A 22,506-nucleotide genomic window follows, 5' to 3' on the forward strand; every position below is an offset into this window, starting at 1 on the left:
TGTGTGCAAGCTTAGTCTTGGGCGAGTCGGTGAAAGGGTTTGTAGAGGCTACGTCAAGCCTCAGCGGAAAGGCTACAGAAAGAGCGCTAGGGTGTGTTGACGGCTGCATATCGCAGGCTGTGCTGGGGCCCGTGCTGAGCCCTATGCTCTGTGAAACCACACTTTCGCGCCCGCTGCCGCCGTGTCAAGGGAGTCCCCCGCCTCGCTAGACGGCCTGAAATCGTCCCTAGCGTCTGTCAGCATCGCCCACATCTCTCGCATCGCCCGTGCTGACGCCGCCTCTGACTGCCGGAAGCTCACGCGCCTTGGCCTGAGGCATTGCCCTGCATCATCTGCATGTTTCTCGTCCGTAGGTCGTCGCGGCGTCTGCCGCCAGCGCATCGTACGAGGGGGAAAAGGAAGATTCGGCTTCGCCGTTCCTGGGGGTACAAGTGCCGGATATGGCACCCTTCAGCACCCAATCGCTGCCATGGTGGGGGTCGTCATTTCCACTGGCACGCATTTTGCGCCCGCCTTCGTCCGCGCGGGTACATGGGTACGTACGTACCTTAGCCGCCAGAGCCACACGCTTCGTCCCTCCCCCCTGGCCTGCTCCGTCATCCGCGATCCACCCGCGAGGCTTATCCGCCTCGTGATCTGTGGCTGGCTGAGCCAAGCTCAAGCATTCAACGGCCCCCCTGCCCTACCGCGCTCTAGATTCTCCGTGGCCGTCAGGGTCTGATGACAGTGACAAGTGGATCCATTTGATCATTTTTCCTTAGACCCCTCTATCGGTCGCGTCTACTATTAGCCAAATCCTGACGTGAAGAAGTCGTCATTACTGCCGCCGTCGTGAGTGGATGCCTTGCCATCGCCATTCGTTACCGCGCTCGCGGGACTGTGGCTGCCCACGCTGCTGTTTGATAGGTCGATCCCGCCTATACCGATGCCAATATCCCCAACCCCGCCCTCTCCATTCCTCCCGTTGTTGCGCGAAATGCTGAGCCGTGATTCTTCAAACATGAAGCTGCCTGCTGCCGGCCTTTTCGTTCCGCCTTCTGTCGGCGACTTGAGCTCGGCCATCTCCAGCGCTTCTCGCAGCGTCTCGCCCGTCTCGTCGAGCGCCATCAGGAATCGCGCGAGCTCCTTGCAGAGATCGTAGTCCTGCTCGAGCTTGGCCCGCTGGAGCAGCCGGATCAATTGGTGCGAGCTCGAACTAAGCTCCTCGAACGTGTGTAGCACGAGGAGGTAGCCGCCCGCCGTTTTCAAAGAGCCCCGCTGCAGCGACTCCTCGAACAACTCTTGAGGCGGAGGTAGGTGGGCGAACAGCGTGCGCCACGATCGTACTTCTGTCTTGCGGGTACATTGGACCACAATGTCCAGGTACTGCGGGAACGACGAAAGAAACGACAGCACACTTGGCAAAAGCGCCTGCTCCGGCGGTGGGGACGTGTCCACCTCGTCGTCCAACACGTCATGCAGCAAGATCTCCAGCGCATGCGGGAAGTAAAGGAGATGCTGGTAATGGTGTGACAGATGCAACGCTGCCGGGGAGTTGTACTGCGCCAAGTGGTGTCGAAGCAGCGGCGGGAGGAAGAGGTGAGTCTAGATTGGTCAGCTTGCGTGCCGTGTGTAATTTGCATTGGGCACCATCACTCACTCTTGTAGCGAAACGAAAGTAGGCAAAACTGATGTCCCGCCTCTGCACCAATTCTGATTCAACACCGAAAAGGATCCCCTTGTTCAACAATGGTGACAGGGGATAGAAGTCAACAGGTATGCTGACTGTTGCCGGAAGCTCTCTACCGAGCTCCATCGATGCCGATACCAAGACGTCCTGCGCATCGGTCCAGAGCTTCATGTCTTGTCCGTCAAAGTACCACAGGGAATCTCGCAAATCATGCCCCTGGAGACTGTTGTTTGGCAGAGCCGCTGAGGGGCTGGGTGGCAGGTAGTCCTCGTCATCCGCAATCTTGAACGACGGATGGTCCCGCATGAGAGCGTAATACTCCACGTTTTGGGCTATGATGCGCATCTCGTATTTCAACATCCCATCCTCCGTGGTCGTCGGCTGCAAAAGGACAAGTTTGCCGTCAACCAGGAATAGGATAGTGGCCACTGCAACGTCCTGCGAAGGATCACCGTGATCTGGTTCTTGTTAGCACAGGGGCTGGTACACGTTTAGACCCAGATAGAACTTACCGAGTTGATCTTCTGGTAGAATCCAACTTAACGCCCGTACTCGTGGAGGCGCCCGGATGATTCCATGGAGGGCAATCTGTCCGACTTGCATAATCCTAACAGAGGAATTGGCGACGTTGATAATGTAGTGATAGAGGATGTTTTCGTATGTGTAGACCAACAACGAGTCATCTCCCGACGGTGCAATCAAAACAATAGGTGCAGGAAGCTGCTCCTTGTGCATGATCTTGTTGTTATCCAGTTCTTTCTCACGAGAATAGATACGGAGCTAGCTTCGGATTAGCTGATGCCTGCAGGTGACGCGCAATATGCCTTACCTCGTATGAATTGCCCGCCTCGACGGCGGCTATCAACACATGCTGGTGCCAGCACATGCCGCCTCGGACTGCGAACTCGTTCTCCATCTCAGGATCATCAAACGTCTTCCATCTTCCACTGGTGATGCTGTAGTGTGCAAGGCCGCGACGGCCCGCCACCGCCACATAACGCCCGTCAGACGAGATCACCGCGCTCCGGATAGGCCACTGGTCGATGAGGTACGGAGCGGGTACCTGAACATGATGCCAAAGGGAAACTTCTGCCGAGATAGCTGTCAAATCCGGCATGTCGTACCCGCGGTAAATCATGAAGCCGGCATTCGTCTGGAGGAGAGATCTGGAAACGTTCGCAGAGGAATAGCAACCGGCGACAGCACTCCTTGCCATCTCTAAGAGCCACAACCGATTGTCGTTCTTCCCAAGGAGGAGGATTTCGGAACCCCCGCCGATCCAGAACCCGTCGCGAACGCTCAGGAGCCATCTTTCCTCGTTATTCTCGGACATGAAACGCGTCGACGTGAAGCTGCTTGCACCCGGTTTGCCGTAAACACTCCACATCATCCATCCCTTCTCATAGCCAGCAAAAAGACAGTATCCGTCCGGAGAGTATGTTAGGAAAGTCAGCCTTCCTGACGAGGCCGAGGTCAATCCAGTCTGCAACTTGTGTGACAAGGGGACGTGTCCGTCGTAGTCTCTGGCTGTATACACATGTATCTCCCCGTTTTCACAGCCCACCGCAATCAGAGAGAAACGGGCATTGATCGCGGCCTTCACAGCGTAAGTATCCTCCGTCTCTGGCTCGTGAAAGCAGTAACCTTTGAACAAAGCCTTCGGCGACTGGGCCTCCGCTGAACCCGGCGGGAGCTTCTGGACCGCATAGGCCTTGCCGTCACTCATGACCCAAGCGTAGAGATTCATAGGCCGGTCATTCACAATGTCAACCACGGTCGTTTTCTTGCTGAGCCAGGACATTTTGCTGAGCAACTCGGTGCTAGTCTGATTCCCATGGCTGTCCGGGGCCCATCGAATGCACTGAATGGCGGCGGGCTTCGCCGTGGCCACGACCAGCTCATCGTCGAGAGCGAGAGCCTTGGCAATTCCGGCGTCGACTCTTATGACCATGCGGAAGCGGACACTGACATCCTGGATGCCACCGCCTTCGCCCGGGCCTGCAAACCTGTCTCCGGTAGCATGGAGCCTGCTGCCAGAGATGCTCTGGCGGCGCGAATGGCCATGTGCGTTGGGGTCGAAGTGTTGTCGGTAGACGCGGGAGTTCGGGTCGCTAGCGAGGGAGTAGGTAATGAGGTAGCCCAAGGCGGTCTGCACGACGAATATGGCCGAGTCGGGGCGCAACAGGAGCGATACGTTGGGTCCGTAGGTTTTGAGAGAAGTGGGCGATCGCAGTACCGAGGCCAGTACTGCTGTAGGCTGCAAGGCATGTCAGCTGGCGTCAGGGCAGAGTGACTCGGCTGCTGCGGGCTCACCTTTGTCTGCCAAATAGTCAAGGTCGAGCGTGTGATAGTAGCAAACAACTGGCCACTGCGGGCGACGCGCAGGGCGATGATCTCGCCGTCGATGTCTGCCTCCGCGTCGGTCCCTTGCAGGCTGCCGTTGGTTGCGGTCGACGTCTGCGGCGCGGAGCCGTTCGGCCCTTGCGTCACCGTGGCATCGTGCTCAGCGCTGTCATCGCGGGGCTTCTGCTGTGCAGCGCGGGCGTGATCGGGCTCGTGATGCTTCCCGTTGACTGCGGCGGGGGGCGCCTCGTTGTTGACACCGTCGTCGGAGGTTATGCGGCGCTCTGGCGGCAGTTGGCGCTGGCTGGTGGCGTAGACTCTGGGGCTCCCAATGGGCCAGAACATGGCTTTCTAGGTGGAGCAGTGCCGGCATTTGGGAAGCTCCATTTCACTTGGGGTGGCAGAGAGCTCGAGGGCCGGCGTGCAGCAAGCTCGGAGACGGGTGATGGAGTAAGGTGGCCGCCAGGATGATCGAGGATCCCGGGCCTGAGCGGGTGCGTGCACGAGCCCACGTCATTTATGTATGCACGCTAGGTAGAACTCCCACACCCTGCGCCACATTCTTCACCACGACTCTCAGGCGTAATTATTCTCATTGTTCCAATCTATGATACAACGAATCGAAGCTGTCGTGTTAGCAATTTCCATTCCGTTCCTTCGCGTACCGCCTTGCCTGGACGCACACCCAACTCAACGCCATGCCCTTGACGAGGGCAACCCAGCGAATGAAACGCTTTTTAATGAACAGCAGAATTAAAAAAGAGCCGTAAACCCATGCAGATGAAGAAGTCAAAACGGAAACGCCTTCAACGATGCCGTACCCACCTTGCTCAAAAATCCTTACCGCAATCAATGTCCGTTGCTCCAAGAAACACCAATCCAGCCTGTATCTTACACGCTGACATTGCCCGAGTCCTCGTCCACGATCGGCCCGTCTTCCCATCCTTCAAGGATCATGCCGTGGCCGAGATCGCCCTCGCCGAGCCGCAGGCCCTCGCACTCGCCTCGCTCGACGTATCCTTTGTCTTCATTCATGTCGCGCCATATGCGCTGGAAGTACATGCGCAGCGTCCGCAGCCCGCGCAGGTAGCCCTTGTCCACGCCATCCGGGTCCGAAGGAGGGCACGGCACGTCTGGAGGGAGTTCGTCCTCAGCCGTGACACAGTTGGCGAAGTCAACGATCTTCAATTTGATCTCCGACTTTGCCTTCTTCTCTTGATCCAACGCAGGCCTGCTGTCCTTGTCTTGCGACGAGCGCCGGCTTCTTGGAGGCGAAGGGCCATCTTTAGAGCTATCACCGCGATCATACAGCATCAGCAGGCTACTTGCGTAGAACCTGTATCCCGGCAGACGACGGATCATCCTTTCGAGCGTTGAGATCCTCTCCAGAATGATGGGAATGTGCTTGGTAGCACTCGTGTAGCCGTGGCCATCGAAGAAGAAGCGCGTGAGCGCATCTTGGAACTCCTTGCCAGCTTTGAGGTCGCGACCGAAGTACTTATCCTCGAAGACATACGACTGAGTCTTAACGTTCCAGACTTGCATGCCACAGACACGCACGCCGAGCTCCCGCGACGTCGTCATCTGACACTTGCGCCTCTGCGAACGCTGCTTCTTCTCGTTTGCCTCGACACCATATTGGCGTGTTCCCATCTTCAAATCAAGCACGCAAGGCCGAGACATGCCTGCAGTGAGGTCCTCAAGTAAGATAAAGTGCTGCACACGTTCATCTGGCTGAACTGCTTCCTTGGGGTTTGATGGATCTTCCGCCGCAAGAGGCTTAGACATGGTTGGGGTGGCCACTGGAGCTGGAAGCATGGTGCCAGAGCCGCCGCTTGGTACTGCGTGGCCGTTCATCTGATCAGGCTGTACAGCATCAGTGTGCGTAGGGCGCTGGTCCGTGGTTGCTAGCTTTTTGTCTTCATCCATGGCGAAGACATCATCCTCGCCATCTCCTCCATATCCATCTTCCTCGTGGTACTCAAGGTTACCCCTGCCCCCTTCGTCTATTTCATTTGGCCTACGACGTAGTCCGCCGCCCGAGTGTCGCCGTCGGGGCTGTCGTTGCTTAGATGCACCAGTCTCTTCGACAACGTCTTTTGCAGAATCGAGACCGTTTAATTGCGGCAGAGAAGGAAATCTTTCCAGTGATCTACTCTCTCCAGGAAGAAGATGGTTCGAAAAGTGCCGTTCAGCCTCAGATCTCAAGACTTGCTTTCGTGGGCTGTCGCCCTCGTCAAGCATTGACTCCCGCCGTGTCGCAACATCTGCACTTCCTCTTCGAGCATGCTGACTACCAGCCGATACCCCGTTCGCACCGAGGGCGTGCTTTCTGCCAGGAAGGCTGTGATGATTGCGGTCATGACGATAGTGGTGATGAATGGTCGGAGGGGTGAAAACCTCTTTGAGTACTTGCTCGCGGAGCCTCCGGTTTACGGTTGTGGCACCCCAGCTTGGATGGTGCTTCAACTCAGGTCGAGTAGGACTCGTGCCAGCGGAATGTTTTCCTGTATGATTGGTAGCATCCATACTTTGGTGCCGGCGATATTGTTGCGAAAGTAAGGAAGCATCGCCTGTGTGCGGTCTGGGTACTGTCGCTCGCGGCGGAAGGCGGAAAAGATTGTCCGGGATGATGTGCATGTTATTCTCAAAAACGACTTGTGGGACAGCCGGCGTCATTTGCTGCGAATGGCTCACGAGTCTTGGCTGGGTGTCGGATGAGTTGCTAGTAAGTTTGATCGGAGACTCAAGTCCGACTGACGCCTTCTCGGATTGTTCCTTAACTTGAGAATCGATCTCTAATTTGATACCATTATCTTGGTCCTTGGTGCCCTTTGTCGCCTTCCTCTTCTTGGGAGCCTTTCGGTAGGTCACATTGAGGACACCGATATACCTGTAGTGTACGGTTAGCAAATTGACAGTCAGATGCGGAGACAGCAGGGAAGTGGGCGGAAACGTCTTTGCTGAGATTTCAGCTTAAAAGCCAAGCGTATGTCAAGGGCATGGTCTTACCTCGGTAAGAAATCCAACAGCTCTGGATGATTACGTTCAACCGTCTCATAGAACTCGTTCTCACGGTTGTTCAACTGCTTGCACACGGCGCGCCTCGAAAAGCGATAAACGGTAGAATGCCCACCGACCTGATGGTCGTAAGGTTTGAGCTCAACAGCACCAAGCGGTGCCGTTGGTTGGTGATGGTGATGGCGATGGTGATGGTGATGATGCGGCTTCGGCGCTGAAGTAGTATCTTTCTTGTAAGAAGTCTGAGTGGGCGTAGTGCCTAATTCCTCAGTTGCACTATCGTATCCTTGCGTGGACTGAGCAGATTCGTCCCAAGACTCATACTCCGAGCCCAAGTCGGATGCAGTAACATCCGACTCAGACACAAAACCATGGTGATCTGCCTCTGGCGACCGCGGCTGAGCCTTGAGGTCACCATGAAGGTACTTTTGCTCATCCTGCGTCTGCAAGGATATCTGGACTTCATCTGGAGTCGGGGTAGTCTCTTTGTCTCTCCAGCCCGCGGGGAAGCCTCTGGTGGAAGGCCTTGACACAATTCTTTGCAGCGGAGATTCTTCCCGCACAGGGCTCAATTGCTCGGGGGTGGACTTTGTTGGTGTAAGCTGACGGTGTGGGAAGTACAGCGCCGAAGAGATGTGTTCCCGCTCCGATTCCTCGTCCTCGTCGGAAGCGACAGCTTTGCCTTCCTGCGCAGCATCCGTGTTGCCAAAATAGTCGCTCGCTTCTGTGCCTTGTAGGTCAGAGGTTTGTCTTGCACGTTGAGATTCAGCCGTCGACAACGCATGGGAAAGCGGAGTTCCTCTCTGACCACCAGGAGTGAGATGGTGGAAGTTCCTAATCTCCTCTAGAAGACTCAATGGAATACCGTGGGACCTAATGGTGATGCTTTCGTCCTCATCCCCGGCTCTTGTACGACCAGGGCTGCTGACCGGCTCGGGCGGCAGTTGCGGTTTCCTTGGCGAGGTTGATGCGTCTGGGCGCCGATCTTCGCGGATCGGTGTGCCGGGAATATCGCTTGGTTGCTCAGCCGGCGGTATCCTCACGTCCACTTCAGTTGCTGTGGGATCTTGGGGCTCCGCCAAACGGTCCTTCGCTCGCTCATCCCGCTTCTTTTGCTCCTGCGCCGCTTCATTTTCCTTGAACAGGCCCAGGTAGTGGCTGGCTTTGCGACTGCGTGCAGCAACGGTGCTTGGCTCTACTTTGGGAAGGGTGGCCTCAATCTTCTTGTCGACGCGGGTGTTGGTCGTCTCCTTCACGTTCTGATGCGCCGACATGCTCAATGCTGGTTTCCCCTCTCGCCACGACCGATAGCGTACTCTCTCGTCTGTATCAAATGTATCCGGAGCGGGTGCGGCCTCGGGAGACGCATTGGAGCGTTGGTGAGGCGAGTCAACAGCGACGGCGACGGATGTGCTATCGTGCTTTGCTGGAGACTCGGTCCTGCTGCTACCCAGGATTTGCGTTATGAAGTGGCCCTTGAGATGCGGGTGGGAGTTGTCATTGTGCAGATTGGCGGTGTCCCTGTGCCTCAGCTTGTGATATTCGTCGGCGAAGGTGGAATGTTCTAGTGGCGACGAGGCATTGGCGGCAGATAAGAGGTGGTGATGGTGCGCTTGCCGGAGCAGCGGCGGATCGACCAGCTTCCGGATGGGCGAGATGTCGGCCATGGTGGGAGATTGGTCCTGCTCTTGCGCGGGACTGGAGGCGGCGTCGGGTCGTGGCTGCAGGCTGGGAGATTCGGCGGGGCTGTCGGTGGCTATGTAGTTGGTCGCGAAGATGCTGTCGCGCTCCGACAGCTGGGGGCCGGCGGTGGGATACAGCGACTCAAGCGAGAGCGGAGCGGTCCTGGAGCGGCCGGTCTGCGACAGCGTCTTTGGTGTCACCTTTGCACCGTCGTCGGGCGAGGGCGGCGACGAGGCATTGCGACGATCCTGAGAGACCCTGCTGGACCTCACCGGAGTGCTGGCTCGTGGGATATTATGCGGGACAGAAGGCACTGACATGAAAGAGCATCGGGAGGCTCCAGGGCGTGTCGAGGTTGTTGGTTGGGCGATAATGGCCGGGGAGGTCTTGGACCGAGAACCTCTAGGTCTTGCGGCGCCAGGAGCGCCGATGCAGCAGGCTGTTAACGCTTTGGGCAGAAGGCGGCCACTTAGTTTGGACGCTCTCTGTTTAGGCCGGGATGGAGGAGGCCGGGATGGTAGCATATAGCGGCGCGCGCAGGTTAAGTTATTCGGTTCGGGTTCGACGGCGGTGGTGGCTCAGTGATGTTCACTTGGATCAGCGACTCGCTCGCGCGCGTACCCCCTGATCCCGCCAGACGCACGCCGTTAGCTGCCTGTATAAAAAGATCCGGCCACGCCGCTCCCAAGCCGCGGATGCGCTCGTTATACCTTAATTTCTCAGCACTTCTCAACAGACTAGCAGACGCTGCGCTTGCGGCTGCACCATGATGGGCCTATCAACAATGCAGCGCAACCCACGTTTCTTCGAGAGCAAGGGCCCATGCCTCGGCGATCGCTCGTGTACACATCGTCATCGCCCACAACGCCAACCTCCGCGCGCTCGCTCCGGCTCGATGTGGCGCGTGGAGAGCATCCGCAGGAGACGAGGCGTGGTAGTGCGCACCTAGCCCGCCGCCTATCTCAGATCCAATTGCTACATACTGATGAGGGCAACACAGCAATTTTGCCCAATCGGCTACCATGCCCGGTCTAGCGCGATGATGGCGCCGCCTGGCGATTGGTGCGGCCGCAGGTCAGTCTCTTGCCGTTTCAACGGAATTGCGAAACGAAACGAGTGTCGACTCCAACTGATAAGCATCGCTTTTGCCCTTTGGTGTGCAGCCTTCCACACCGCCGTCTTCTTATCAGGGTGCTGCATGTCTCGGACAAGGTGCCTAGGGCGCCACAGGTATATCTCCTGTCGTACCGAGAAACTTTCTGCGGCCAGCGGGAGATTGGGCTTGGGCACGGTACCAGAGTCCCAGGACTGATCAATCTCACCCACGTGGATCGACTAGTTCGCTCCCAATGGATTCCGCAAAGACACGGGCAGACTCTAGCTTTGCTGCGGAACGCCGACTGCATCCGGCCGGGGCGTGTATGATTTGCTAATGCTGTCAGACGGCTACAGAACCCCCTTGCGCGCATCTGCCTACGTGGATATGGGCACGTTGGGCAAGAGCTCGGGCCTGAGTGGCTACCGCTCTTGGGCAAGGGGACGATGACGTTAGATGTTACGTGAGTGATGAGCTCCACTTTCATGTCTGCCATCAAGTACATCATGCAAAAGCAAAACAACAAAGCGTGATCGTACGACTCGATGCAAGTTGCTTCGGCCCCCCAATCTACTTCCTTGCGGATAGCAACGGCAGAAGTATGCTGAAGCCAATCCTTTGCTTCAGCTACGCCAACAGTCCTTACACAGACAAGACGTGCATCGAGTTGGAGATGCCCAATCAGGCCCCAAGTCACCTTACTAGCGCGACGCACTGGCCCCGATAATTTACCACTGTTGCAGTGGACAACGCAGTGCGCATGCGGACATCCGCCTTGCATTACCACGTTGCTTATGGCTGTTATCTATATCTACGGTTCGACTACAGAGACCTCGAGCTGGCCGGCATGGGTGTCGACGAGCTTTCCCAAGATAGCATCCGCAACGTCAACCCAAATGCATCTCCAGCAGATTCCACCCTCCTTGTCGGATGGACGTGCAAGGAACCCGACAGTAAGCGGAATTCAGGTACCACCGGAAGCCATGCGGTATCCGAATAGGGTTTCCATGCAGCCCGGCAATTACTTCGTTCCAAGAGCGTACCTTCTAAGCTGGAGCTATAGCATTGTTTCTTCCCGTAGCTGCAGCTAACGATCTTTCTTTCAGACTGACACTATACAAAGCTGAACGACCAGGTTAATTGCGAGCGCCCGTACATAGAACTAATAGCACCAGACGAAGCGGAAATCCATTGCATCGAGCCAGAGACGGGTTCCTTGGGGATCTCCGGTATCGGCCGATAGGGCTGACTGTGAGCCGAAGGACCGAAAGACCGAAGCACCCCGCATCAGGGTACGAAAGAGGGACGCTAAGCCGAGCGAACGGACTGTGGCACAGTCATCATACCGCAAGACCTCTATTAAGTGTTGCCCAGTGAGCGATTGCCATTCTAGCAGTCATCTTACATTCCTCGATCTGAGATTCGCTCAAGCTTCTCGCCTTGCACCTCTACGCATCCATCCGTGTTTTCGTGTCCGGTTATATCTGTACTGTCCATTGAATATCGCAGCCTGTCACTTTGAGTCACACTATTCAATTTCACCGCTTGATATCAAACAATGCCCAAGTTTTACCCCTCCCTCTCCAGCGATCTGGCCGAATGGCTTCTTGCACAACCGCTGTTCTTCGTCGCCAGCGCCCCAATCGCGGGTGCTCACGTCAACGTATCTCCCAAGGGCCTCCCATCTCACTCGCTCGCCATAATCAACCAGAACCAGGTCGCCTATCTGGACGCCACGGGCTCCGGCTGTGAGACAATCTCGCACATCTATGAGAATGGCCGCGTCACGCTTATGGCGTGCAGTTTCGGCACCTCGCCACGCATCATGCGCCTCTTCTGCACGGGCCGCGTCGTCGAGAGGAACAGCCGTCAGTTCGACGAGTGGGTGGCCAAGACCGGCATCAAGGAGGGCATCAAGGCGTGCAGAGCCGTCATAGTCCTTGATGTTTTCAAAGTAAGTCTCCCTGCCATTGTGTATCCCGCCCTCGGCCATGACTCACCACGTAGTATCCCAGGTTCAAACATCATGTGGTTACGGTGTCCCCGTCCTGTCGCCCAAGGGCTCTCCGCAGGAGCATGCGGAAGATGATGTCGAGTCCGACGCCGCAGCCAAGTACTGGGAGGACCGCGACACGATGTCCAACTGGGCAACCAAGATGCTCGCCAAGGACGGCGCCATTCAGGGCTACCAGCGCCAGAACAACAGCTACAGTCTGGACGGGTGTCCCGGTTTGAAGTCTGCACGCAAGTCTTGCGGCGAAATCTTGATGCTGGGGGACGTGAGGGCACGTACTAGGCGGATGGTGGTGGGAGAGTGGGGCGCGGTAGTGCTAGGCGCGGTGTTAATGTTGCTGGGCATCATGATGGCGAGGGCAGCAGGGCTGGTAGACATTACCGTAAAGATGTAAGAAATTGTTGGGGACAAATGGGAGCAAATCGGTAAGCGGCGCTGCTTTCATATTCGCTACATTCAGTCCGATACAAGCCGAAAGCGTGATTACTACTAGAGAAAGACAGCGAGATGTTCGGCGTTTGTGGTGTACCCGACCTTGGGAAACTGGACGTGTGCGAGCCAGGTTACAAAGTCCCCTTGTACTGTAGTTGCCATTGGCGCTGTCGTTTCAGAAGTTTTGCAGAGAAAAGTATTGGTCACTCCGTTCATCACAGCCTCGATCGGATCCTCATCTTCAGACTCTTCCAGCCGGCCTATTGAAGTACTGTCAAGAACAGGTCTACGTTGTGGCTCTCCATGGCAGAATGCTACTATAGCTATTCAGAGCTTGGAAAACCATTGGGTCCGTCTGGTTCTCCTTCCTTTTTGCCCTTCTAGTAACGTGGTGTTTAATGCTTTAGCCAGTCTTTGTAGTCCTCTGTCATCGAGGGAACGCCTGAAGCTGGCTCTTCAATTGTACCTTTGGCCTTTTCCATGGGGTTGACCCGGACAAATTGAACATTTGAGAGCCAAGTGACGAAATCTTCTTGTGAAATAGTAGCTGGAGGTGTCGTCGTTTCAGGCTCTTCCGAGCTACTCATTGAAGGGCTGTCGAGAGCAGGTGGAGGTTGTGATTCTCCATGGCAGAACTTTGCTACAGCGGAGGTAATATTTGTGAACAGTTCCTGCGTATGAGCATCATTCAACGGGACCATCCTTGATTCCTCAGGTTGAGCCTCTGCAAAGAATTCGTCTCTTTTCTCTTGCTGAATCGCTTTTTTTTTTTTGCTTTATTGCAATGATTCGGTATACTCAAATCAAGTCCATTCTCGTCTCACCACTCCGCAATCTCATCAGAAGAAGTCTTGTTGAGAACCTCTGCGCCAGCGGTGCCGTTTACCGCATATATTGTAGTGTAATCCTGGCGGCTCAGTTGCGCCCGAGTATTAAAGAACAGTTTGTGAGGAGAGCCGGTGTAGATGTCGGTAGTTCCGCTCGCTTTGGATCCGCGGGAATAGCCCAATTGCGCCCCGGCGAACTGGGTCGAAACTCCGGTAAAGTTGGATTGGTCCAGGTGAGACAGATCTCGAGCAGCGCCTCGGCGGATTGTTACCGCAGTGGTCGTGTCTGCTACCCCGCCACACAGGGCCATTTCTCTGAGGATATCATTGAATGCTCCGCGGGGAAATGGCTTTGTGAACTTCATAGACGGCTTCTTGGTAGATAGCGCTGAGACAACGGGGTACTCAGGAAACCGCCATCAGATAACGTTCTTGTGTTTTACCGCATCAGAGAGAACTTCGTCGATGGTCTCGCCAAATACCAAGTCATGTCTGATGCAGTGACTCAGTAGGTTAAGAAGTGGGCAGGTAGGGAAATCCTGGGGATTGCTTGGAGCTCGTAAAACTCTCGACCCTGGTATGTTCTGCATTCCTTGATGACCCTTTTCATGGTGCAGCTTCACGGTTGCTTCCAACGCGGAAATCGGTGGTAGTGAGGTGGTTGGGTCAATCAGCACTGGCTCAACAATCCTCAGCTCGATGTCCTTGAACTGTAAGAAGAGACCAGGATAGTCAGCCTGGTCGGGAAATAAGTCCTGGGGTCGAGCTGCTGTTCCATAGAGAAGGGAGATAGCCAGGAGACTCTGGATGACAGCGTCCGCCTTCTTTAATCTCTTTACGAGATGGTGCTGAAGATAAGCGGTCATGATACGCCGCATGAGATGTGCACCCACTCACTTTCGTGGTTGAGAAAGTCCTCGCTAGAGTTGCCCGTTCGCACAAGCCTGATTGAGGAGTGATGTGGGACGAGTCTTGAAGTGTGGCGTCAACGCCTTGGAGAAGTTGCGGTGCTCGAAATTGAGGATGGTAAACAGAGTATACATCATGTGCCCGATGGTTGAAAGCATGGGCATAGACTGAGTGGATGACTTTGGTCGAATGATGCGAATCGACATCCTTATAAACATAAGGACTTGATCCCCTGATGGGCCATCTGAGGTGGTAAAGCTAGAGCCTTGTTAGTATAGAAGAAGTCTCCACCATACAAGGGAAATACATACCTGCATTTCGTTATCTTTAGAACAGCATTCCACAGCTTATACATACGCTGAATCTTTTGTTGAGTGCGTGGAGTTTTAGAAACAAGTACAAGATCCCGTGTTTCTTGCTCGGAGGCTTCGAAGTGCGTTGTCCACTTATCTTGACTTTCTTGATCACCATCTTCAATCAAGATATCAGTTGTGGCACTCTGCATCTGCTCACAAATGGCCTCAAACGAAGGATTATCCAAGAAATCATCCTGCTGAATGCTCTCACGAGAAGCCATGTTGAAGGCACCACAGTAGTCCAGGCGTAGACGTGGGAACTGGGAACAGATACCACGCTCAACATCCGCGAACGGAGCGGCGGCGATTCAGGCGTGCGGAGGCGTGTGCACAGATGGGGACGCGAGAACAGTCGCCGCGCTCTTCGTCCGCCTCTCGAAGATGAGAGACGAGTCCGCGATGATTCAAGCGCGCGATTGTGTGAGAGCATGGGTAGGGATGTGGGAACTGTTGCCGCGCTCAACGTCCGCCTCTTCGTCCGCCTCTTGAGGATGGGAGATGGAGCGATGGTAACTCTGGCGGAGATGTAAGTAAAGACGTCGCGCTTGAGAGATGAAGTGGCGGCAATTCAGACGTACCGAAAATCCAGGTAGAGATATAGGACAGACACCGTGGTCAACGTTCACCTCTTAAGGGTAAGGAATGAGGGCAGCGGTAGCTCAGTTGGTGGTGGTCCAGGCAATGGCGTAAGAACAGGCGTCGCGATCACCGCCCGCGATCTTAGAGGGAGAGAGGGTGTGTGTGTATATGTGAAGAGGGGAGTGAGAGATAGACGCCGCGAGCATAGGCGCTCTGAGGTCATAGCTTGGCATGTATAGTGGTTTGGGCAGGCACGTCATGGCCTTAGCTTAGAGCTTGGAGCTTGGAGCTTCAAGTGTTTGAGTATCTATGAAAGAGATAGCTCCGAGGAGGCCGGTCCATCTCTCTTCACCAGCGCGTCACCCACCATCTTCCTTCGCCAGCGCGTCGCTCGCCAGCGCCAACTGTACGCCGTTACCGCCATGGCTTCCCTCACGATATTCAATTTGCTGGATGACGCTCGATACCCAGGTAAATGCAAGCGCACTTCTCACTGTCATGCAACATGGCTAACGCTTGCAGATCTCACCGCGATGGGCCGCAACAGCCTCCGTACAATACTTCGAGCGATCCGAATGGGCTGGTTTCATCAACTTCGGAATGCCCTTACCATGTCTAAAATCCCGCGCTGTCTACTTCCGTTCATGCTCACGACTGGCGACCAAGAGCTCGAAGTTCACCAGGCTGTCAGTCTAAGACCCAGATTAACCCTCCAAGGGGCACGCGACTAGCTGAAACTATGTACAGTTCAGAGGTGGGACTAAATCTAAATAGGCCATCTATTCTGGGTAAATACTAAGTGCTGCTCTTCGTACTTCAACAGAAAGTTTGCGTCCGCACGAATCTAGGAGACCACCCTTTAGGCAAGCACCATTCAGTATTACACACAAGTTGGGACAGTCAAAGCTCTTGTCCGAATACTTTTTTATTCATAAATTTCGTGCATTAATGTCCGGATAAACGATCTAGCTGCCCGTCCTCTGTCGTAAAATCATGGGGTCAGACCTCGTATGCCGGTCCGCTGTCTTTATAGTTATATTTATCGGCTGTATTTAGGTATCCTATCCACATCCCTTGTTCGTACCAGAGTGCATCAACAGATGAAAATATATAAATGCATACCATTTTCAGGGGTCGATGTCTACGAAACATCCGAAAGTGGATCGTGAAACACGTCCACCTCAATCAAGTCAAGTGTGGTCGTGTTTGTGATCCCGGCGTGCATGCGTAACTTTTCGGCCTCCCGTGCATCTCAAACCACCGATCCCCTCAGCTTTATCGCGCACGGGTGAAACCCTACCCCATTTATCCGTAGCTCGTACTAGGGCTTCTAGCCCCACTCGAGGAACCCCGCTCTGTTGTCAGACTGATCGACTCCTTGCCGGTTACCGACCGGACGAGTTACTGGTGAGTGCGGAGGCAAGTAAGCAGATCTTGGAGGGCTGCATCTCCATGAAGGCAAAGCGATACACTGTTCGCGGTGTTCTCAAGGAATCTGTTGCGAGGAAAAATGAAGAATCATATATCCAAAAATACACATTTCCTTGTTGTTGTTTTCTGCTTGCAAAACTGCTGGTTCCTCGTCTCTCAAGCCTGGTCATATTTTTTTCCCGTTGTCCCTACCCGCCCATGACTAGCCCAAAAATCTCCATCGATTGTACCAACAAAAGCCACAATAAGGCACCACCCAAAAAATCGAACGCCGTAAACCCAATGCTTGTATCCCTGCTTTGGCATATACAAACCCACCTCCACAAGTCTGTAGAAAAGCAATCCTTCCTGATGAAAACGCCGTGCTGATGCCATTAGGGCGGACAGAGCGTCCCCACAACTTCCAGGCCAAAGTATATACAAGGCGTAGGAAGGTGCAGGTCCACGCCTGTTCGCTTTGCTCGTGCAAGTATGCTCTTATAGATAGCGACCAGCCGATGGAACGAAAAACATGGAAATCCCGGCGAGGGAAAAGGTTGGAGCAAGTAGAATACTCGCACTGTTTTTTGATAGGGTATTAAGCAGGCCATGCTGCAGTCTTGGAAGATTAGACTTGTTCCACGAAGCTCGAAACTCGCGAATCTGCCTCAGATGGCCTTCTCTTTTTCTGCAGCTTCTTGGGAGGTTGCTGAGCTCTCAACGCTTCCTCTGTAGGACCAACAGGGAAGGTGCCGGGCCGCAGAATCTCGAACCCGGAGTTCACCTTGCGCAGAACCTGAGAGTCGTGAGTGGTGTAAGCCTGTGGCGTATCGTCATCAAAGTTGGGACCACGCGGTTGGTAGGTTTCGAGGAGCGGCACGGCGTGCGCGACCGTGTTCTCGGGGTGGCTGTCGCGAGTAGGGCTGCTGACTGATTCCAGAGGAGCCATGAACGGATTCGCGCCTTGGGAAATGGGAGGAGTAGGCGGCGATGGAGGACCAGACGTCGGGCCGGAAGGTGGCGAGGGCGGACCGGAGGTAGGCGCAGAACGGCTGTAAGGCGCATCCAGAGACATGCTGCTCCAATCCCCGCTGCGGCCAGTAGGGCGGTCAGGGCGCTCGCGGCGGACCAGAGAGCCGGTCTCGGCCACATGCGACATACGGTGGCTTTGAAGCAGGCGCAGATCGGTGCGGGGGTCACGAGAACGGGGGACAGCCACCATCGGAGCCTTACCCATGCTCGTGGACCCGACGGTGTCGTCGTCACTTGACCGATCCGGAGGATTGTTGTCACTGCTACCGCTGGACTTGCGAGAGGAACCATTAGAGCTGAAGTTATAAGCGTAAGGGTTGGCACTGGCAGAAGCTTCGAGTGAATGTTAGCTTCATCTAGTAATGTAAAGTCGGCTTTCTACTTACCCGAGCGTTCATGCATGGCCCGGGCATCGTCTTCCTCGCCCTCGAGGGTATCCAAAGTAGCCGAGTGCCTCAACATGCTGGCCTGGCTGTAACGGGTGTAAGCCGTCGGCGGAGGGCGATGAGTGCGCGCACGCTGGCCGGAAGCAGTTGAGCCAGGCGAAGAATCGCGGCTATGGCTCGCGATTCTTTCAGCAGAAACAGCACGATCGAAGCTGGAGGACGGAGGGCCACGAGAAGACGGACGGCTGGAGGGGCCGCTGGAGGGGCCAGCAGTCGCAGGCCCTGGAATCTCCAAGGCACTCATAGGGCGGGAGTTGGAACCAGAAGCTTCGGGCTTGTCCTGGGCCGACTGGGTGGGGCTGCTGGGAACAGGTGTATTTGTGCCAGAGATCCAGATGCCGTCGACCTCGATGCCGCTCTGGATTGCGCGAATACCGAATGGAATGTCGTCGCCAGACTTTCTCCTCGGTGCGGCGGCAGCTTCGACCATCTGAGGTTCTTGGTCGGCTCTTGCGCCGACGGGCTTCGTCAACTTCTTCAGCTTGCGGTTGGTGTAGAGCACTTTCAACCAGCCGATGAAGATGGTTAGGACCTGTACAAATTAGCTACGAGCACAGACGGTGACGCGCGGGAAGAGGCGTCGTACAATTGCGCATGCCAGCACCTGTCATGGAGAAGTGTTAGCCGTCGGAAGGGACCTCGCAGACGGGTACGGGCATAGACTCACGAAGGTCATCTTCTGCCATAGCGCCCAGTCGACGAAAAAGACCTTGCCCATGTTGGCGGCGGCGTAGCGATAGCGACAGTGGAAGAGCTAAGTTGTCGGGGAGCAAGGTGCCGCGGTGGAGGAGGAGCAGAGCGAAGAAGAGAAAACGAATGAAGCAACGAATGTAAGGCAGTGAAGGCGATGAGCTCGAGTCTTGGCGACAATGGTGTGAGCAGGCGGTTTGCTTCTCTTAAGGCAAGAGCGTTCCGGAAGCCTCAACGTGGAGCACCCCCCCGGCGTGGTTCGTATTGCGGCAACTGGTGCTTGGCGGACGGGCTGGCCGATCCAGGAACAGGAAAGAGGAGGATTCTGAGGCTGACTGGGGCGCGGAAGGGAAGCAGCAGCGAAAAGAGGGAGAGCTGATGACGTGCGGCCGGCGACGTCTCACAGAAAACGAGAGCTGGAATTGTGGACGAGAGAGCCGCCAGGGCAGAGAAGGCGAATTAACGGTGGCACAGGACAATGTTGGGTTGGGCCGGTGTGTCGGCTGCCATGCTACCTGCAGAAGGCGTGCATGAAAACTACTCCGTCCGCCAGTCGGGAGGCCGGCGAGCGCTTTATTGGATGCCGACACGGTGCCCAGGCGCTTCCTGGCCAGTCGCTCTTCACCCTGCCTACGAGCCGCTCAGACAGCTGGGCCAAGACGGCGCGGGCCCAGCACAGGGCCAGTAGGCCGGTGGAGCACGACAAACACGGAAGCCCAGGGCCAGGATGCTGCTGCACCATCCAATACATGCGACAGCAGCCTGTCCCAATCGGGCGTGCACAGCTGTGCCTGGCCCGCGGGCGAGACGGCAGCGCGTCTGCAAGCGCCGGCACCAGCGCTCGCGTCTCCGGGACGCCCCGCCATGCGGCGTGCGCCTCAGCGCCGCTCGCAGCGGTGACGGCTGGCGGGCTGCAGGCGCGGAGCCATGATGGCTAGCAAGCGTTGTGAAACATGGTCGTGGAACGTTTGGACGCCCGTGGCTTGTCGTGGCGCGCGGTCCCGATGCGATTGACACGTCCCGGCTGGAGCGCGCAAGCGACCCAATCAGCCCGTCCCGCCGCCGTTTGATCTCCGCCAACGAGGGCGGCACGGCGGGGGCCTCCTTGCGCGCGCGTCGTCGCCCTTCGCCCTTCATCTATTTTTCACCCGCGGATAAACAGCGTCCACCCGCACGCCTCCACGCCTCGCGCACGAGGACCGATGCGTGAAGATAATAATAGCTGGTCAAGCGCACGCGGCACCGCTTATTCTGCATCATGTATGTAGATCTCGTATGCCTGCCGCTTCCAGCTTTTTTTTCTTCTGCTCGCTCACTCGCTTTCGCTTATGCCCCAGCGCCTGCAGGTCAGCCGGCGCTGCCTTGGTCTCTCAGCCCACCGGCCGCTGACATGGCGACACATCTGCAGCTGTTGTTCTATTGCAGCCTTCTCTGCACCGAAGCCACCGGAAAGGGCATCAGCCCTCTGGACCCCGTTGCCTTAATCCAGCCTCAGTGCAACACGACCTCGCATTGACTCATATTTCGTGACGGGGCTGTCCGTATTAATCCCGATGCTGGCAAGCAGATCGCGGCTCAAACGCACGGCTGCAGCGTGGCGACTCGTGCCAGAGAAGACCCTTGGGCGTGGAATCCAGTCCAGACCCGGCAACCGTATTGTTGTGTCCATTGACCACGTTGAGGCGGCGAGCCATGTGCAGCTGTAAATAGATCCCGAGCGCAAAGCATGCTGTCTCAGGCCCACGCTTCCATCCGATCTGGAATATAACATTCCCGCCTGCAGACTCAATCTTGCGACTCCACATTCTCCTCGACGAGCGGCCGCAATGCATGCCGCAATGTGGCTTCAATCCTCCCATGGCTAACTTTATCTCTTCGACCGCAGCAGGCGTGCACAAGCTCGAGGATGGCGTGCTGCTGTCTCCCCAAACGTCCGAGAGCGGCAACCATTGGCGGCTGAGGCGTTCAGGCTTTTCCGGTGTCGATGCTTAACCGGTGGCGCGCGGAGGCGTGAGCTGCTGTGTGGAGAAATGCGCCATCAGCGCAGAGCATGCGCGCTTCTGGGCGACCGACGCTGCTGATGGGTTTCCCTCCAAACATCTCGCAAGGCAAGCCGCATGGGGTCATGGTGGGATGGTTTTCACAAGCCGGAGGTCGCCATCGTACGAGAGGCCGACGACATGGTCCGGCGGCGGCACAGCGTCGCTCCGCTCCGCACTCGGCCGGCTCATACCTAACCTTAACTTTCCACCGAGTACCGTCGGATATCGGCGTGATTCGACGGGAGCGTGCTTGCAACGCACGAAAGGATAGATTCAATCGCCAGGCAAAGCCAGATCTGTGCGGGTGGGCGCTGGACAGCGCACCGAGGCCAATAAGGCGGCGCTTCCAGGCAGGCTGGTGGGGTTACCTCTGCCAAGTAGTGCGAGCTCCTCGGCCCTCCTCTTGTCGATCAGTCCTTGCCTGCCGTGCCTGCCGCCCCCGGGAGCGACGGCTCCGGGATTTGCAAGGCCCGGACACATCAAAAGCAGTCGTGACGCTTGCTCCGCGCCCAGCTCTGCCCAGCGCTGCCCGAATCCTGATAATTGCGCTGACCACCGACACCCACACCTGCGCTCCCCACGACTGCCAGCGTTTGGCCTACGATTGCATCCATACACCCAATTCCATCAGCAGCATGCCTATCCGCAACCCGTTCAGGAGAGGCCCCGGCGGGGTTGACGTCCATGACGAGAATCAGCGCCCGAGCGCCCGCGGCCAGAGCGAAGACACTGGCTTCCAACGGGCGAAGACTACCGGATCGAAGCCCGTCGAGATTCTCGAAAAGGAGTACAAACTCAGCGGTGCGTGTCTCCTCCAGCCTCCTTTCCAGCGCCCTCTCCATGAGATCATGCGCAGCCGTCACCACCGACGACAGCCGCTAATACGTCACAGAGATCAACGATTCTGGCGTGTTCCTGCCGGTACGAGCACACAGTCCTCCCTGCGCTACGACCCCGAGTCAGGCGCATCGCGATAAGAAGACTGACAATCTCTCAGCCCTCACCAACCGAAAAGAGCACTTTCTGGGGAGGCAAATCGCGCACTTCGACTTCGTCAAACCATCGCAGCGTTCTGAGCGACAATGAGCCCTTCAGCATTTCGCGCGAGTCTTTCGACTCGTACCGGCGATCCTTTGTGCGTTTCCCCGGCCGATAAGCTCCCGTCGCATTAAGCTTACAGTGACAACCAGGATATTTCTGCCCGCGCTCCCGTCATCGAAAACCTGGATATCCGGCCCCGCCAAAGTCTCGACTCTCGCCGCCTTCCGCGCTCGTCCCTGAACGAACGCCGCTTCGAACGGCCGATTTCTACAACCGAGGAAGACTTCGAGGATGTCGGCCTGAACGACGAGCCGCCGAAGCAAAAGAAGAAGGGCTTCTTCGCCAGGTTTGGTGACTCTTCGGAGAATCTCTCCAAGCCTGACAGCCGGCCAGCGTCCGGTCTCGGCTTCCACCTCGTCGGGGGAAGGAAGAGGGGCCAGAGCGGCCAAGGCGCCGAGCTAAGTCCTATGCCGCGCTCCATGGATGGTATGCACCAGGTGTCGGTTGAGTCGAAATGAGTGCGCGACGCCATGGATGAGACGTTTCTTTGGGTGGTATATACATGAGGCTTCTTGGGTATGGGCTTGGCGTTTAATGGGAAGTCCCAGCGCGTTTGACGCAGCAGAGGAACACGGAGTCTCACGATCGTTTTGACTGGCTAAGGCAGGCCCCGTATGGCACCTCGACGGGACGATATACCATGTAATATATAATCACTGCCGAGTCTTGTACACAGGCATTCAATCAGTATTTGATCAAGTATCGAGTATGCTCATCTAGCAGTCCCCCTTTTTTGGACCCTGAGATCTGGGACAACCCTGTCAGCGGGCTTATGCCGCAGGCCCACAGGCATCCATCCGAAGATCCAGGCTAGCAGAGAATGTACCGGTTCATGCCACAGCCACAGCGATTGGAC

General features: G+C 56.2%; 5 protein-coding genes across 5 annotated transcripts; 2 read left to right on the forward strand and 3 right to left on the reverse strand.

The window, feature by feature from the left end:
- Positions 1-786: 786 nt before the first annotated feature.
- Positions 787-4,357, reverse strand: LTHEOB_9180 (Ribosome control protein 1; the record flags this gene model as incomplete). The annotated part of the gene is made up of 5 exons (XM_035518740.1): positions 787-1,584; positions 1,640-2,127; positions 2,182-2,449; positions 2,499-3,926; positions 3,983-4,357. The coding sequence occupies 5 exons, from the start codon at positions 4,355-4,357 to the stop codon at positions 787-789; spliced, it is 3,357 nt and encodes a 1,118-aa protein (XP_035369210.1).
- Positions 4,358-4,903: 546 nt separating this feature from the next.
- On the reverse strand, positions 4,904-9,036 carry LTHEOB_9181 (Inositol polyphosphate kinase; the record flags this gene model as incomplete). The annotated part of the gene is made up of 3 exons (XM_035518741.1): positions 4,904-6,070; positions 6,710-6,905; positions 7,025-9,036. The coding sequence occupies 3 exons, from the start codon at positions 9,034-9,036 to the stop codon at positions 4,904-4,906; spliced, it is 3,375 nt and encodes a 1,124-aa protein (XP_035369211.1).
- Positions 9,037-11,370: 2,334 nt separating this feature from the next.
- LTHEOB_9182 (Pyridoxamine phosphate oxidase) lies at positions 11,371-12,220 on the forward strand (the record flags this gene model as incomplete). Its single annotated transcript, XM_035518742.1, has 2 exons — positions 11,371-11,766; positions 11,828-12,220. 2 exons carry the CDS (start codon positions 11,371-11,373, stop codon positions 12,218-12,220), a joined length of 789 nt encoding a protein of 262 aa, XP_035369212.1.
- Positions 12,221-16,967: 4,747 nt separating this feature from the next.
- LTHEOB_9183 (uncharacterized protein) lies at positions 16,968-18,535 on the reverse strand (the record flags this gene model as incomplete). The annotated part of the gene is made up of 4 exons (XM_035518743.1): positions 16,968-17,704; positions 17,758-18,349; positions 18,404-18,421; positions 18,485-18,535. 4 exons carry the CDS (start codon positions 18,533-18,535, stop codon positions 16,968-16,970), a joined length of 1,398 nt encoding a protein of 465 aa, XP_035369213.1.
- A 2,649-nt stretch (positions 18,536-21,184) lies between these two features.
- On the forward strand, positions 21,185-22,108 carry LTHEOB_9184 (uncharacterized protein; the record flags this gene model as incomplete). The annotated part of the gene is made up of 4 exons (XM_035518744.1): positions 21,185-21,350; positions 21,442-21,470; positions 21,547-21,684; positions 21,740-22,108. The coding sequence occupies 4 exons, from the start codon at positions 21,185-21,187 to the stop codon at positions 22,106-22,108; spliced, it is 702 nt and encodes a 233-aa protein (XP_035369214.1).
- Between the last annotated feature and the right edge of the window lie 398 nt (positions 22,109-22,506).

Source organism: Lasiodiplodia theobromae (assembly GCF_012971845.1).
Source record: "Lasiodiplodia theobromae strain AM2As chromosome Unknown scaffold_30, whole genome shotgun sequence".
Lineage (NCBI taxonomy): Eukaryota > Fungi > Ascomycota > Dothideomycetes > Botryosphaeriales > Botryosphaeriaceae > Lasiodiplodia > Lasiodiplodia theobromae.